Below are 14,099 nucleotides of genomic sequence, written 5' to 3' on the forward strand. Positions count from 1 at the left end.
CTTGTGTAACTTTCACATTTAGAAGCTGTGAAAAGCCCTCGGCCATTAATCTCTGTTTCCTGCCACCCACGTAACATAACTTGCACCTTCAATTTCACGCTTTATAGTAAGATGGACGCATTCTCTATTAGGCAGCAGGTACACTTCACGCTGTATTTATACTGTTTTCATTGCTAGAACATTTTTCCTCTTGGTAATTGAGCCCTGTTTTGCCACAGGGAAAGTTATAACCCACGAAATTGAAATTCTCTTCTTGCTTTCAGTACAATTGCCCGGAAAACCCTTTGTCTTAGTGCAGTTAAATACTGGATGGATCCTACACAATACGTACTCACCTCAAACTCTTCCCAGAATCCCTGCTTGGCCTTCTCAGTGTTGTCTGCAGTTTTGTTTAGTTCCCGTACACGCGTCTCAATATTGGCTGCATTGATTCGTGTAGCATTGAATGGCTGCAAAAGCAAAGCCCAAATTATACCCCAGTGAGTTGCCATTAAAGGAAAATGAAGCATATCCAATGCAGTTGCTGATTCTACATGAAAGAGTCTTCTGGGACACTCCTAAACAGTGTAGTAAAGTAAGGGAGTTAAAGTACAAAAAAAAGTACCATGTTTTTTGCCAACAATGCACATTGCCACTACATTTTTGCATCAGCCACATAAGGCATTAACCTGGATGCCCCTTTACCTGTCCATCATTCACAGCACCTGTGCAACTAGGTACATCCTGGAACCTTTGTGTAACACTGTGCTTGCACATGCAGAGTGGACCTGGATTAGTAACACTGATATAAAAGTTCCATGAGTGGTGACGTGAAATAGCTACATTTATTAAAACTGTTCAGACTTGAATCTGGGCAGCAACCTATACCAACTGAGCAGCAATGTGTTCTGTTGAGGGCAGGAAGAATAACAAGCAAAAACGCAATTGGTTGCCATGGGCTACAGCCTAGGTGCAAATTTTCCTAGAGTTAGCACAAAGTAAATGAAGAGACTATAACCATACTAAAACAAAAGGAAAAATAGAATATTTTAGCCCCTGCCATTTGTCAGGATTGATAAGGTGTCAGGATGAAGTACTGATACAACAACCTGACTACATCAATGACTGTACAAGTCCTGCGATTCATGTGAAACAAGTCCCCTGCCCACTGAGCAAGCTCCCAGAGGGCACACAGATGGACAGGTATATATTTACCCACACATGTATATGAACATGCACCCTTTCCTGTCACCATGCCTACAAGTTACCTGTTTAAGGTGCACAACAGCTCCAGACTTTTCTACCATTGGATTTTTCTTGTAGTGATCCAGAAGATCTGTCAGAGTATCAAAGCGTTCCCCTCCACCAACGTCATATTTTCCATCTGGCTGATATGAAGAATAGATGGCCTTTAGTTGGTTAAAGCAAATACAAAAATGCCCTATTAAGCTCTATAATGGCATATCAATGATTTACCTGGAATCGGATCATTACATGTGTGACGCGGGATTTCCTCTCTCCGTTCTCCAGCTTCTCTTCACTTGTTAGGACAGACAGCACAAAGTCCCCAGGTTTGCTCTGGCTCTCCCTCACCAGGAAACTGCCCGGCTTTCCCTTGTCCAGCAGAAGCTTCTCTGCTTCCTTTCCAGACAGATGCCCATGATACCATCTAAAGTAACAGACAGAAAAGGTCAAATGCCATTTAATTCATATATGGAAGCCATCACAATGAGGCTAACAGGACCACAAGCCACTTATTGTTGTGTGGATCTTGCAAGTACCTCATATTCCAGCCACTGCAGGTTTTCCTCCTGCTATTACACAGGGATGGCCTGTGGTTTTCTTTCAGTAACAATAATGGCAAATGAGTGCATATTAGAGATGACAAACTTTTGGCCCTCCGGCTGTCTCAAACTGAAACTCCTGGATCATATTAACATAACATTTGTAACATTCATTGACTTGACTAAGAAAGGCATAAGCAGGGCCGGACTGAGGTGCGAGAGGTCTGCTACCAGGGCTGCTACAAGTGGCCCCCACACCCCCTCAGTGGCCCCTGACCACCTGCTCAGCCACCGCCAGCTTCTCTACCCCCCCCCCTCCCCACCCCCACATCCATACCTTATACTTTGCTACAATCAGGGGAGGGCAGGGGGCAACAGCAGCAGGGATCAGGTCTGGGTCATCAGGGCCCACAAGCGCTTTTTCTCCCCTTGTCCTGCCAGCCCAGTCCAACCCTGTGCATAAGACTTTTTGTCATTAGGTTGAGGATTAGAGTTTCTAACTTTATAACTTGGGCTAGTAGAAATACAGTAATTTCAATTTTGTAGTCTCTCATCAACCGTGTCAGTCCTATTTAGACCCTATTTCAGTACTTGTTAACAGCAATTATAATGTTTATATTTATGATCATATTGTTTAGTTTAGCCACTTTGCAATCATAAGTGGGTTTGCCTTTGCCTTTCTGCCCAACATATGAGCAGTTCTCTCTGAAAGTTTTCTTGGTCTTTTAGATCTTGCCTTGACTTCCACTATTTCTCTTAATTGCCATTTCTTGATGACATTACGGACAGTGGAAATTGTGAGCTGGAAGCATTTTGCAATCTTTTTATAGCCTTCCGCTGCTTTGCAGGCTTCAATTAGCTTCATTTTCAGATCTGCACTCAGCTGCTTAGAGGAGCCAATCGTTGTAACAGAGAACTAGACTCTAAAAAGTAATATGACTAGAAATGTCATATTCTATCTACTGCGTAATGCACCAACCTCTCTATAACAGTCAAGGCCTTTAAAGACATCACAAGAGTTCCCCATTGTATATTTTGTTAGAAATGTCAGTGGCATTTACATGCTCAGAGTGTTCTGTGCAGCTTTTGAAAAGCTAAGCGGTCATCCCCTAAACTTAGTTAGTTATAAAAATAATTAGACGTGTATTTTAACGAGAGGGGTGCCAAAATTTTGTTTTCAATTATCTATCAAGGAGAGGAACATTTTCAGGCCATACAAGGACCAATGGGCTGATGCTTTGTCAAGGATGGTCAAGTTGGCAGTCAGTATAGGCCCGCGAGGACATTTTTGGTTTCTTCCTTTTAGCTGTGCCACCTTTCTACTCAAGTTAGGAAGCTTACTTCCCGATACCTATACAATGAAAAGCATCTCTGGTTGTGTTTGTTAATACAGCTTTGTCACACTAAAGCCCAATGAAATGCACACCTAAACTCGGACTAGTCAAAAAATCTCTCATCTGTGTTTAAATTGCTTTCTGTGTCATTTTATGCAGAAATCCCTGTGCTTTGTAAATATCACAGCAGGATTTTTTCTGAGATTAGGATTGCCCATTATTCCATTCAGAATCAATACACATCACATCTCTGCTAGTGGTGTATGAATGCATGGATGGCAAATTTACCAAGAACTAGCGCCTTGTGTCCCTTTGATAGCAGACAGAATGAAAGGGAACCTTTTAAACAAAACACAAAACAGACACACACACAAATATATGTAATGCTAGTATACCTTCTGTGTGCCAGCAGTGAATACATTTCTGTCAAGGAATTTGTTGTGTTAAAAATATAATAAAAGCACAGTAATGCAATATTTATAACTGTTCCATATTTCCAGTATCAGGGTTAAAGGAAATAAAAAGAAGTGACAAACTTTAACAAAATGATGTCAAACTTGCAGCCCCCCAACCACAAAGCACTTTATCTCCCAGCACCCGCAGCCAGACCTCTAAAAGGCTGTGTGTTTGAGAAGCTTTGTATAATGGATAAATCTATTCCCCTTCTGTGCCTTGTATAATCAATAACATTATTCCCCTCCAGCACATCTGCCCAAGCAATCATGGCTTTGTTACTATGGCATGGTTGAAGCTTTTTTGATCAAATTTAATAATGTTAACAGATGAGAGCAACCAAAAACCTTGTGCTAAGGACACCCAAGCTACAAATCCCACAATGTATAAATACTGCCACTATTAACTTCTCTATCAATATATAAACATAAATGCAAATCACCCAGTGTTTCTCAGTAGAATTTTTTGCAACCCATAATCATGTACACATAAGAAAACAGTGTGGTAAAAGTGCTACACACAGCCTATGTGAGCCCACTCTGATTCTTTGCTGCAGCAAGCAGGTTTTGCCTGGATTGGCAGCCAGTGCCAGTATATTCTCCCCTAGCTAAAAGGGACAGGTTCGTAAGAGAGGCAAATTAATCTTTGTTTATCAAGCAGTCAGTGTGCAGCACAGTGTAAACTGCTTCAGTGGAACACAGGAGATAAATTGAAGGGGACTTGTGAAATGACTTTGTAACAAGATGGCTGGCGCTGTCATTTTCAATTCTGTGTCCCTACCTTGTACCGTAGAGGCACTCCTGCTAGACTGACTTCTTCTCTATAATCCTAAAATGCACTTTACAACAGGTTATATGAGGACGAATGTTTGTTATTGGGGTACAAGGCTCATTTTCTGTGCGATCTTTCTCCTTCTGATTCAGAGTACTGGCCTACACTAATATATTGTTTTATATGCAAGGCTGTGCAAAGAATGGTCAGTTACTATACCTTTTGTTTTTGTGCCAGGAGTATATTTATTCTTTGTGACTGGTATTCCAGATAAGGGCCCTCCTAAGGCTCCTGGAAAGAACAGTCCTATGTTATCTGAAAGGCTTATTCATGTTTATAGCAATGTTATTGGCTGTAAAGCCTTTAACAGACATAACTATAAGGGAATAGCTAAGGCACAAATGCAAAACCACAGGGATTTATAAAAATACAAGAGTGGTAAAATCTAGATGCCTTTGCCAGAAAAAAAGTTTTAGTGATGTCTCAATTATGTGTACAAAAGGGAACTACAGTAATAATTAAACATAAACAGGAAAGGGATCCACTGGGTGATAAAATCAACTTAATAATATTGTGTAATATATGAGGTCATGTTTTCATATAATTATACACTTGAAAGCAAGCAACCATTGTTGTGCTTATGCTTCAGCCAACCTTGGGAAATCAAGTTCAGCTGTCCAGCAATTATCACCTGTATGTTCCATAGGCAGAGTAATCATGCAAAGCCTCCCTGGGTTCCATTAGCTATGCTAATGTTGCAGCATGTCTTTCAGAAAGAAGGCCCACAGACTTTAGGGCAATGCCACACTGGGCGAATGCAAGCAATTTGCCACTCATGCACACAAACCACTCAGAATCTCCCCTCCATTCATCTAAAAACCAGTCACCTGGAACCATGGCTTCACCTGCATGTCACACGGATATGCCAGCTGCCTCATTTCTGTACCTGTGAGTAAAACCACAGATCCAACCGATTGCAATTCAAGTAAATGGAAGGAGATTGAGGGTTTTGCCCAGTGTCACTGCCCTGAAGCTGTAGTTCTGGTGCCAAATGTATTACTTTGATAGCTACCTGATATTTCTCAGTTATTTCTTTTCCTAAAAACACTGTGCATGTTTATGTAGAAGTCTTGATAAAAGCTAATTTGCTTGTGAATTTCCTTGTTTGATGCTATCCCAGACTAAAAAACACATTACTATCATATTAGTTTACCTTTTATTAACTTCCTGATTGCTAGAGCAATAATTAGTGACTCACCATGCCTTTTTGTCAACTGGTCTTCATTATTTTAGTTTTTGAATTATTTGCTTTCCTCTTCTTCATCTTCCCAGCTTTAAAACAGCAGCCAAATAACTATTACTCTGTGAGCTTACAATTGTATTATTACTGTTATTTATTATTTTTCTCTCCAGTCGCTCTCCTATTCATATTCCAGTCTCTCATTGAAACCACTGTCTGATTACTGCATGATTGCTGCCTGATTGCCAGCTTTATGTTATCAGAGAAAATAATTCTGTGTATTACGGTACACAGTTTTGGAATACTGGCCTCTTATGTCACTGGAATTTCCATGCATATACATAAGCCTAGCAGTGACAAGCCTGGGCCAGTGCACTGTAACATGATAACCTGGGTGCAGAGACAGAGAGTGGCAGAGGCCTAGCATACCAGCGTACTTGTGCCCAAGCGGTTTCATGGCAACGTAGAAACAAACCGTAGTGAGCCAAATGCTTCCTCACGGGTTTCCCTAGCAGGTCAGTGTTTAATGCCAGTTCGTATATTCACATACTATTTTAGACTTTATATCACAGTTTTTACTTCTTAAATCTCAAAACTCCAGCTAAGTATAAACTTCAATTCCCAGCAGCCAGAATGCAGAGTTTAAAGGGGTGGTTCACCTTTACCAGTAACTTTTAGTATGTTATCGAATACCCTATTTCTAGCAACTTTCCAATTGACTTTCATTATTTATAGTTTTTGAATTCTTTTTCCTTCTCTTCTGCCTTTTTTCCAGCTTTCAAATGGGGGTCACTGACCCCAGCAGTCAAAAACAATTGCTTTGCGAAGGTACAATTTTATTGTAATTGTTACTATGTATTACTTTTCTTTCTACACAGGCCCTCTCCCTATATTCCTGTCTCTCGTTTAAACCACTACCTGGTTGCTAGGGTAAATAATTGGAATTTGTCTCAGAATATCAATGACTACATCATATTAAAGTTCATTTAAAGGTGACCTACCCCTTTAAATTTGCAAAAGCCTCAAAAACAATAACAGCAAGGCAATACATAGCGAAAATAGAGGATATGTGCTGATTTGCACTAAAAGTAATCATATACTTTCTTTTCTATCTTTCCTTTGTATTCCACTAATAGAAATATGAAGCACGAAATATAAAGTATTATTCTTTTTTGTTTTAGTTCTGCAGGCTCCTTTGCATTTCAGCTTCTCCATAGCTGTCCTTGTACCTTCCTTGTCATTATCCCTCACAGTGCTCCAGTTGTGTATATAAAAGCTATCAGGGGACAATCACAGGCACAAGTGGCTGCTAATAGCTTTCTAAAGACATAGGATTAGTACAGCATTGCCCTGTTGTGTTTATATGCTAGCATACAAACTGTTCTAACTATTATATCAAGGAAGTACATATGAATAAAGTTTATTACTGACATATTAATTCAGCCATAACTGTGCGCCAGTCCTACACTAAGAACAACTGAGTAGGTACAGTTAGGGGCAATGTAAAAATTACACAGACATTACACAAGCAGCACCTGTTTGGTTATTATAAATATATGTATGGTTATTAAAAATATATATATGGTTATTATAAATATAGATATGGTTATTATAAATATATGAAGCTATTGTAAACAGAATGCCAAAGCTGGATCAAGTGGTCTGGCAGCTCTCTTGTATAAAAGCAAAGCTGCAAAGGGATGAGAAAAAGTTTTTCTGTGCACCATATGTTGTATTTTATAAAAATGTACAGTTAAATACAAAGAGAAAGAACTACAGCAGAGGTAGGGCTCTGGGTGGTAAACTCGCCTCCCTGACTTACCATACTTCATGTTACTTAATTGCCATTGTTGTGTTTAGTCAAATGGTGTGAATAATTCAGATTATATAACATTTTAATATTATTTGGAGATAATATATGAAAATTTCTGTCCCCTTAGTGGCCCCAGCCATTACTGAGAAAATGCCATAACTGGGAACATTCTTACTTTGCCACCCACGTTTATATACAAAAGGAAAATCTCTGTATTTAAATAAAAATTGGGTTACATGCAATGATTGACAGCAAAATTTGCACATCTGCAATCTGACCACTAGATGTCACCAGAAAACAGGAAAGTCTGCCATTACGATTCCTGATTTCTAAATGAACTATGCACTTTCCCAGAAGAAATAATGATGTGGACTGTCTTTGTATTTTCCTATGATGTATCAAGGGTAAGTCAGGGGAGGAAACAATCATTACAGTGATATAATCTGCACTACAGACTATACGCACAAGGCTGAGAATTTCCTGTAGCATACTTTCATCATTCTAATTCCACTGTCACTAAAATTGCAACCCTTCTCACCTGCTTTGTTAAAATCCTCACATACTAAATCAGTATAAATCACCAGGCCACAATTTATTTTATGCAGGGACAAAAACTGTGTAAGTAAGGATCATTTAATGTAGCCTGGCAATTTCGTCATAAAATTCTTCATAACTGTTTAGCCTTACATAGTAACATAGTAAGTTGGGTTGAAAAAAAGACATACGTCCATCACGTTCAACCATAATGCCTATATATAACCTGCCTAACTACTAGTTGATCCAGAGGAAGGCAAAAAACCCCATCTGAAGCCTCTCTAATTTGCCGCAAAGGGGAAAAAAATCCTTCCTGACTCCAAGATGGCAATCAGACCAGTCCCTGGATCAACTTGTACTAAGAGCTATCTCCCATAACCCTGTATTCCCTCACTTGCTAAGAATCCATCCAGCCCCTTCTTAAAGTAATATAATGTATCAGCCAGTACTACTGATTCGGGGAGGGAATTCCACAACCTCACAGCTCTCACAGTAAAAAATCCTTTCCGAATATTTAAACGGAACCTCCCTTCTTCTAAACGGAGTGGGTGCCCTTGTGTCCGTTGGAAGGACCTACTGGTAAATAAAGCATTAGAGAGGTTATTATATGATCCCCATATATATTTATACATAGTTATCATATCACGTCTTAAGCGCCTCTTCTCCAGTGTAAACAGAGCCAACTTGGCCAGTCTTTCTTCATAACTGAGACTTTCCATACCCTTTACCAACTTAGTTGCCCTTCTCTGGACCCTCTCTAACTCAATCATTTCCTGTTTGAGCACTGGAGACCAGAACTGAACAGCATATTCTAGATGGGGCCTTACGAGCGCTCTGTAAAGGGGAAGAATAACCCCCTCCTCCCGTGAATCTATACCCCTTTTAATAAAGCTCAAAATCTTGTTTGACCTTCCAGCTGCTGCCTGGCATTGCTTGCTACAGCCAAGTTTATTATATACAAGGACTCCAAGGTCCTTCTCCATTATGGATTTGCCTAGTGCAGTCCCATTAAGGGTATAAGTGGCTTGCATATTTTTACATCCCAGGTGCATGACCTTACATTTATCCACATTAAATCTCATCTGCCACTTAGCCACCCAGATTGCCAGTTGGTCAAGATCCTGCTGCAAGGATGCCACATCCTGGATAGAATTGACTGGTCTGCAGAGTCTGCAAACACTGATACATTACTTATAATACCCTCCCCTAAGTCATTTATGAACAAATTAAACAAAAGTGGACCCAGTACAGAACCCTGAGGGACCCCACTGAGAACCTTATTCCAAGTAGAGAATGTACCATTAACAACCACCCTCTGTACCCGATCCTGTAGCCAGTTTTCTATCCATGTGCAAATGACTTCACTAAGACCAATAGACCTTAGTTTAGAAAGCAGTCGTTTGTGGGGAACGGTATCAAATGCTTTGGCTTCTTACTTACCTCATCATAAAAAGCAATTAAACTGGTCTGACATGACCTGTCCTTCATAAAGCCATGCTGATTACTTCTCATAATGGCATTCTCCAGTACATAATTTTGTATGTGATCCCTTAACAAGCCTTCAAATAACTTGCCCACCACGGATGTCAAACTTACAGGCCTAAAATTGCCAGGCTGAGATCTTACTCCCTTTTTAAATATAGGAATGACATTTGCCTTCTTCCAAACCCTAGGTACCATACCTGATGAAAGCGAGTCTGAGAATATCAGAAACAAAACCATTAACAATCAAGGGCACATTAGGTCCATGACCCATGAGGATATTAGTCGCTCACTGTTAATCTGCAGGAGGACCCCTACAGTGGTCTGCAAAGCAGACACCTAATGGTTCCTTACCAAGAGATGGACCCTTAATTATTGTATGTGATCAGCAACAGGCTGGGGTCACAGGATTCCACTGGCAAAGGCTCCTCAGTGAGGTCACTGAACAACCAGATGGCAATAATGGACTTCACATTTCTTGATGCTATTTGTATTAGTGGCCATATTGCAATGCACCAAGTAATTTATCCCTTAGGATATATAAAATATCCTCAGGGGGATAGATAGAGATACTAGACAGATAGGGAATGGGGAAGGCCCAATAGGACCTTAAAGGTTCTGACTAATGTGCAATTTGAGCAAATAGGTGAATGAGCTTATATAGCCAGATGAAAAGTTTGACCTCACTGATACTCATCTAGCGCAGTTATGAGGTATACATTATCATAACATATCCGGTTTATTAAACTGCCCTCTGTGTGGTTATATGCACATGACTTGTGAGTCTTGTCTGTACAGCTGCCTGATGAACCAGACATAATACATAAAACAGGTCTGGTCTGATTCCTCTGGAGAATGGCTGACCTTAAGAAATTTGCTTTAAAAAGGAAAGTTTATATTAGTATATTATATATTGGCCTATTCATCATTATAACTGTATTTTATTTTTTAATGATTTGCCTTCCAGTTTTATCTTTTTTCAGAATACAATTTAAATCTCTATCTGGTTGTCAGGGTTACTGAGCAGGCAACGAAAATAATTCCCTGATGGTCTGTGAACATGTTTTATTTTTCATTACTATACTATTACTATATTACTATGATTGCTTATTCTTCTAAAGAGGCCCTCTCCTGTTCTTCTTCCATTCTGACTTCCAAACCACTGCCTGGTTGCTAGGGTAAATAAGTAAGTAAATTCAAAATAACACAGATACAGATGAAACAGTTAAATTATTCCAACACCAAAAAATTGAACATGCAGACCAACTGCAATTTTTCTTAGAACAGCAAACACAATATCACTATATAATATTGTCTACTACTGTCTGTCACAGACTAGAAGAATGCTATGAAATACAGCAGCTAAAATGCAGTCAGCTGTATGGAGGACACATTATAAATAAATGAGCTGTCTCTTACATGAAGGCTTAGTTTTTGGGACACTGTCCCTTATGTTGAACTCATAACAGTAAGGATACAAAGAACTTTATGGCATGATGTCCCAAGAAAGGGTTTCATTCCCTCTGCACTCACCTTTCTGATGTAGGATCCTGGGAGTTCAGAGGGTACTTGAGCTCTATGACATCCCCATTCTTCTCACGCAAAAGCCCTTGCTGCTCTGTGTAATACTGCACCAGTTCTGCCAGAGTAGCAAATGTCTCTCCACCATAGAGGTCATAATAGTCTCCAGTATTCTGGATTTTGATGTGTGTGACTTCATTGTGTCTCCTACAGGAAGAAATGGATTCTAGGTTAGGGAAGCTTACCCGCAAAAAACACGAGGGGCAGCCCACTGTAGCAATAAGAGATTAAAGAGGTTTGGGGCTTTTTTTCCCCCGAGTGTCCGATTCACTGACATTCCAACTGGGTTAATGAAAAGTCAGCAGGGCCACTTGGACCATAATCCTAAATGATACAGAAACACTCAACTAGAAGAAAACCATCTAAATATTTATGGCTAGGGTAACATCATGCTGTCTGCTGAGGCTGATACCGTTCTAACAGTGTCCCTCTTATAGGGATTGTTTTGCATCTTATAAAGACATCTAACATTAACCTTTGATCATACCTACTGTGCTGTAGAGTCCCTAAAGTTGATTAAAAGGGACCAGTCACCCAGACATAAAAAGCTGTATAGCACTTTTCGCATTAAACATGAAACCCATTTTTTTTAATGTAAACATCTATACCTGTTATGAAGCTATTTAAAAATCAATCATATATTGTTTGCCTATCCTCTATGACTCCAGCATAGAGGCGGGGCAGGAACTTTCTAGATGTCACTGCACTCCTCTCATATCGTCATCCTCCTCCTGGTGTAAAAAAGTGTATCCTGTGCATGGTTCCATCAGGTCCCCCATTCTGGCTCATAGACAAGGTTTTGGGATGATACAAGGCTTGCCTTACTAACAGCGCCCACAATATAGCCCCTGCCTGCTTGCTGTGATTGCAAATTACAACAATTATTTATATAGCGTAAGTAAAAGGTTATTTTGCTTGCCAAACACAAATCAAACAAATTTGGAATTATTTCTTAGGGTGACAAATCTACTTTGCATTGAATGGTCCCTCATTGCTGGAAGGCACAGCTGAAAGCAGTTTGGACAGCACTTGCCTTCCTACCTCTCTAGTTATGCCAATGGCTAACCTTATTCCTAGGCGGCCAAAGTACAGCAGCAGGCCTTTCTGACTTTGGGGCTAGATTTATAGAACACCAATATTTCTAAGGGAATAGCTTTTGAAGTAACACTCCCCAGAAACTGCAAAATATCTTATTTCATCAAAACTGATTGGCCATTGTTAGGTCGTTCAATAATCTGTCAAGCCATTCACACCATCCAATGCGCAGGAGAAATCTGCTCAGTGCAACAATAAACCCATTATTACACATTACTCAGTTTGCATTGACCAGAACACAGCACAACATTTCAGTCCATCCATCTGGTGGATGAGATCCTATTTGTTAAAGAAATGATGTCATATAATAAGAACTTTAGAATAGTTTCAAGCAGCCTGCCTAAATCCCCTCTGAGCCACATCTGGCTGCTGGGCCTCCAGCAATACAGCTAATGGGGAAAGCAGAGCATTTCTGTAAAGCCTCAGACCCAGGAAACCTGTTGTAACATAGACAACTATATACTCTATTGCAAGGATACCATAGGTTATATGTTGGAGTAATATATATGTGTGTGCACACACTTCCCTAATAAGAATCCTGATGCTGACAGGCTGCCAAAAAAGTGCTCAGTGCTGAAGGGGTTTCAACACTTACTTTTAACTGGCAAGCACATAAACACTGCTTTCCCTGTCCTTCTGCCAACATGGAACACCTCTCCCAATGTGGTGTGATCGCATGCCAAAGCAAGTCCGACAGTCAGGCACTCCAACTTCATGTTGCACTTACCCTGTAAATAATATGACCTGTGTATGTGTGGTTCTCAACAGTTTAAGGGAAGGACTTTGCTTGGACTACTTATTTCCAGAAATAAGAGGTTTCCATATAGCCCTGGCCTGAAAAGTGAGCACACAAAGAAGATTTCTACCGCTGAAACAACGCTAAGGGTATGTACTAAACAGAAATTTGTATCAATATATTCCCTCTAATTGGTCAGATAACCATATTCATAATGTTACCTCGAAGCCATATGAAAACAGATGACAGGGCTATCATCAGGGGAACTGCATGCATTAAGGAGAGTAGTAACTACTGGGTGCTGGGGCCCACCACAAAAAAATCATTGGAGGGGCTCAGTGCTCATAGCAACCCCCTCCAGCTCAAAGCCTGTGGATTTTTTTTTTTTTTACAACTATTGAGAAAGCAGACCCTGGGCCCCCCTCTTTCCTGGGTGGGGGCAATGTTCCCTCTAATTCTTTCTCAGGTATGTGCTCAAAAAAATTCTTGTGTGTGCACATTTTAAACTTGTATGCACATTTTTATAAACAGTGTGCTCAGGTCAGAATGGATACAAAGTTTTGTGTTTTCACACCATCACACGCACCACAATTTGTTGTGTGCATACGCACGAGCACACACCTTAGAAGGAACACTGGACTTCCTCTATAGTTACACCAGTTGGTTACAGAATAAAAATGGCTTCATGGAAATTGCCATAAGTAGGTATTGCCTGAAAAGGTGTGTGTCCTGTAACTGTTACTAAAAGAAATGTAAGACAAAAGAAAATATTCCAACTTGAGTAGCTTATCAATGAGAATTCCTTTTATTGGTTGGAACTCAGAATCCTTGTTAAAGAAATACAAGCTATAAAACAACATTATAAAAATGATTACATAATTGGCGACTGTTGTTAGAACACCTCCAAAACTGTCTTACTAGATATAACTGATATTTATTACATATGTACAGTATAGCCTGACCTCACACAGATGCCAGAATGTGTAAAAGCTGAACTTATACACACTGTATTCATTGACATGAAGCCGGCCATAGAGATGGCAGCCTTAGGCCTTGCTCATTGATGGCTTAGATACTTATCATCTGAAATAAGTTCTTTTCAGCTTGGTCATTGTGACCAGAATATTTGCCTTCACATTTTGGGCATCACTGTGCTCCTCTATCAGCCAATTAGTTAACACTGGGCTATATACAGGTTTCAGCTAATTCTTCTTTAGCTGCAATGCAAATGGACAAAATTAATTTTCTAAAGTGCCATAAAACGCAGGTGAATAAAAGATGATGCGCTCTCATCCTT

The 14,099-nt window shown here is 39.9% G+C and overlaps 1 protein-coding gene across 1 annotated transcript in view; it reads right to left on the reverse strand.

Annotated features, from left to right (window-relative positions):
* Positions 1-14,099, reverse strand: part of ptpn11b (protein tyrosine phosphatase, non-receptor type 11, b) — a 71,313-nt gene that overhangs the window by 10,984 nt on the left and 46,230 nt on the right. Inside the window, exons 3-6 of the mRNA NM_001015717.1 lie at positions 10,924-11,118; positions 1,456-1,648; positions 1,248-1,367; positions 336-449 (exon numbers count right to left, since the gene is read on the reverse strand). Coding sequence (NP_001015717.1) covers positions 336-449; positions 1,248-1,367; positions 1,456-1,648; positions 10,924-11,118 — 622 coding nt within the window. The remainder of the gene's footprint in view (positions 1-335; positions 450-1,247; positions 1,368-1,455; positions 1,649-10,923; positions 11,119-14,099) is intronic.

Source organism: Xenopus tropicalis, chromosome 7 (genome assembly GCF_000004195.4).
Source record: "Xenopus tropicalis strain Nigerian chromosome 7, UCB_Xtro_10.0, whole genome shotgun sequence".
NCBI lineage: Eukaryota > Metazoa > Chordata > Amphibia > Anura > Pipidae > Xenopus > Xenopus tropicalis.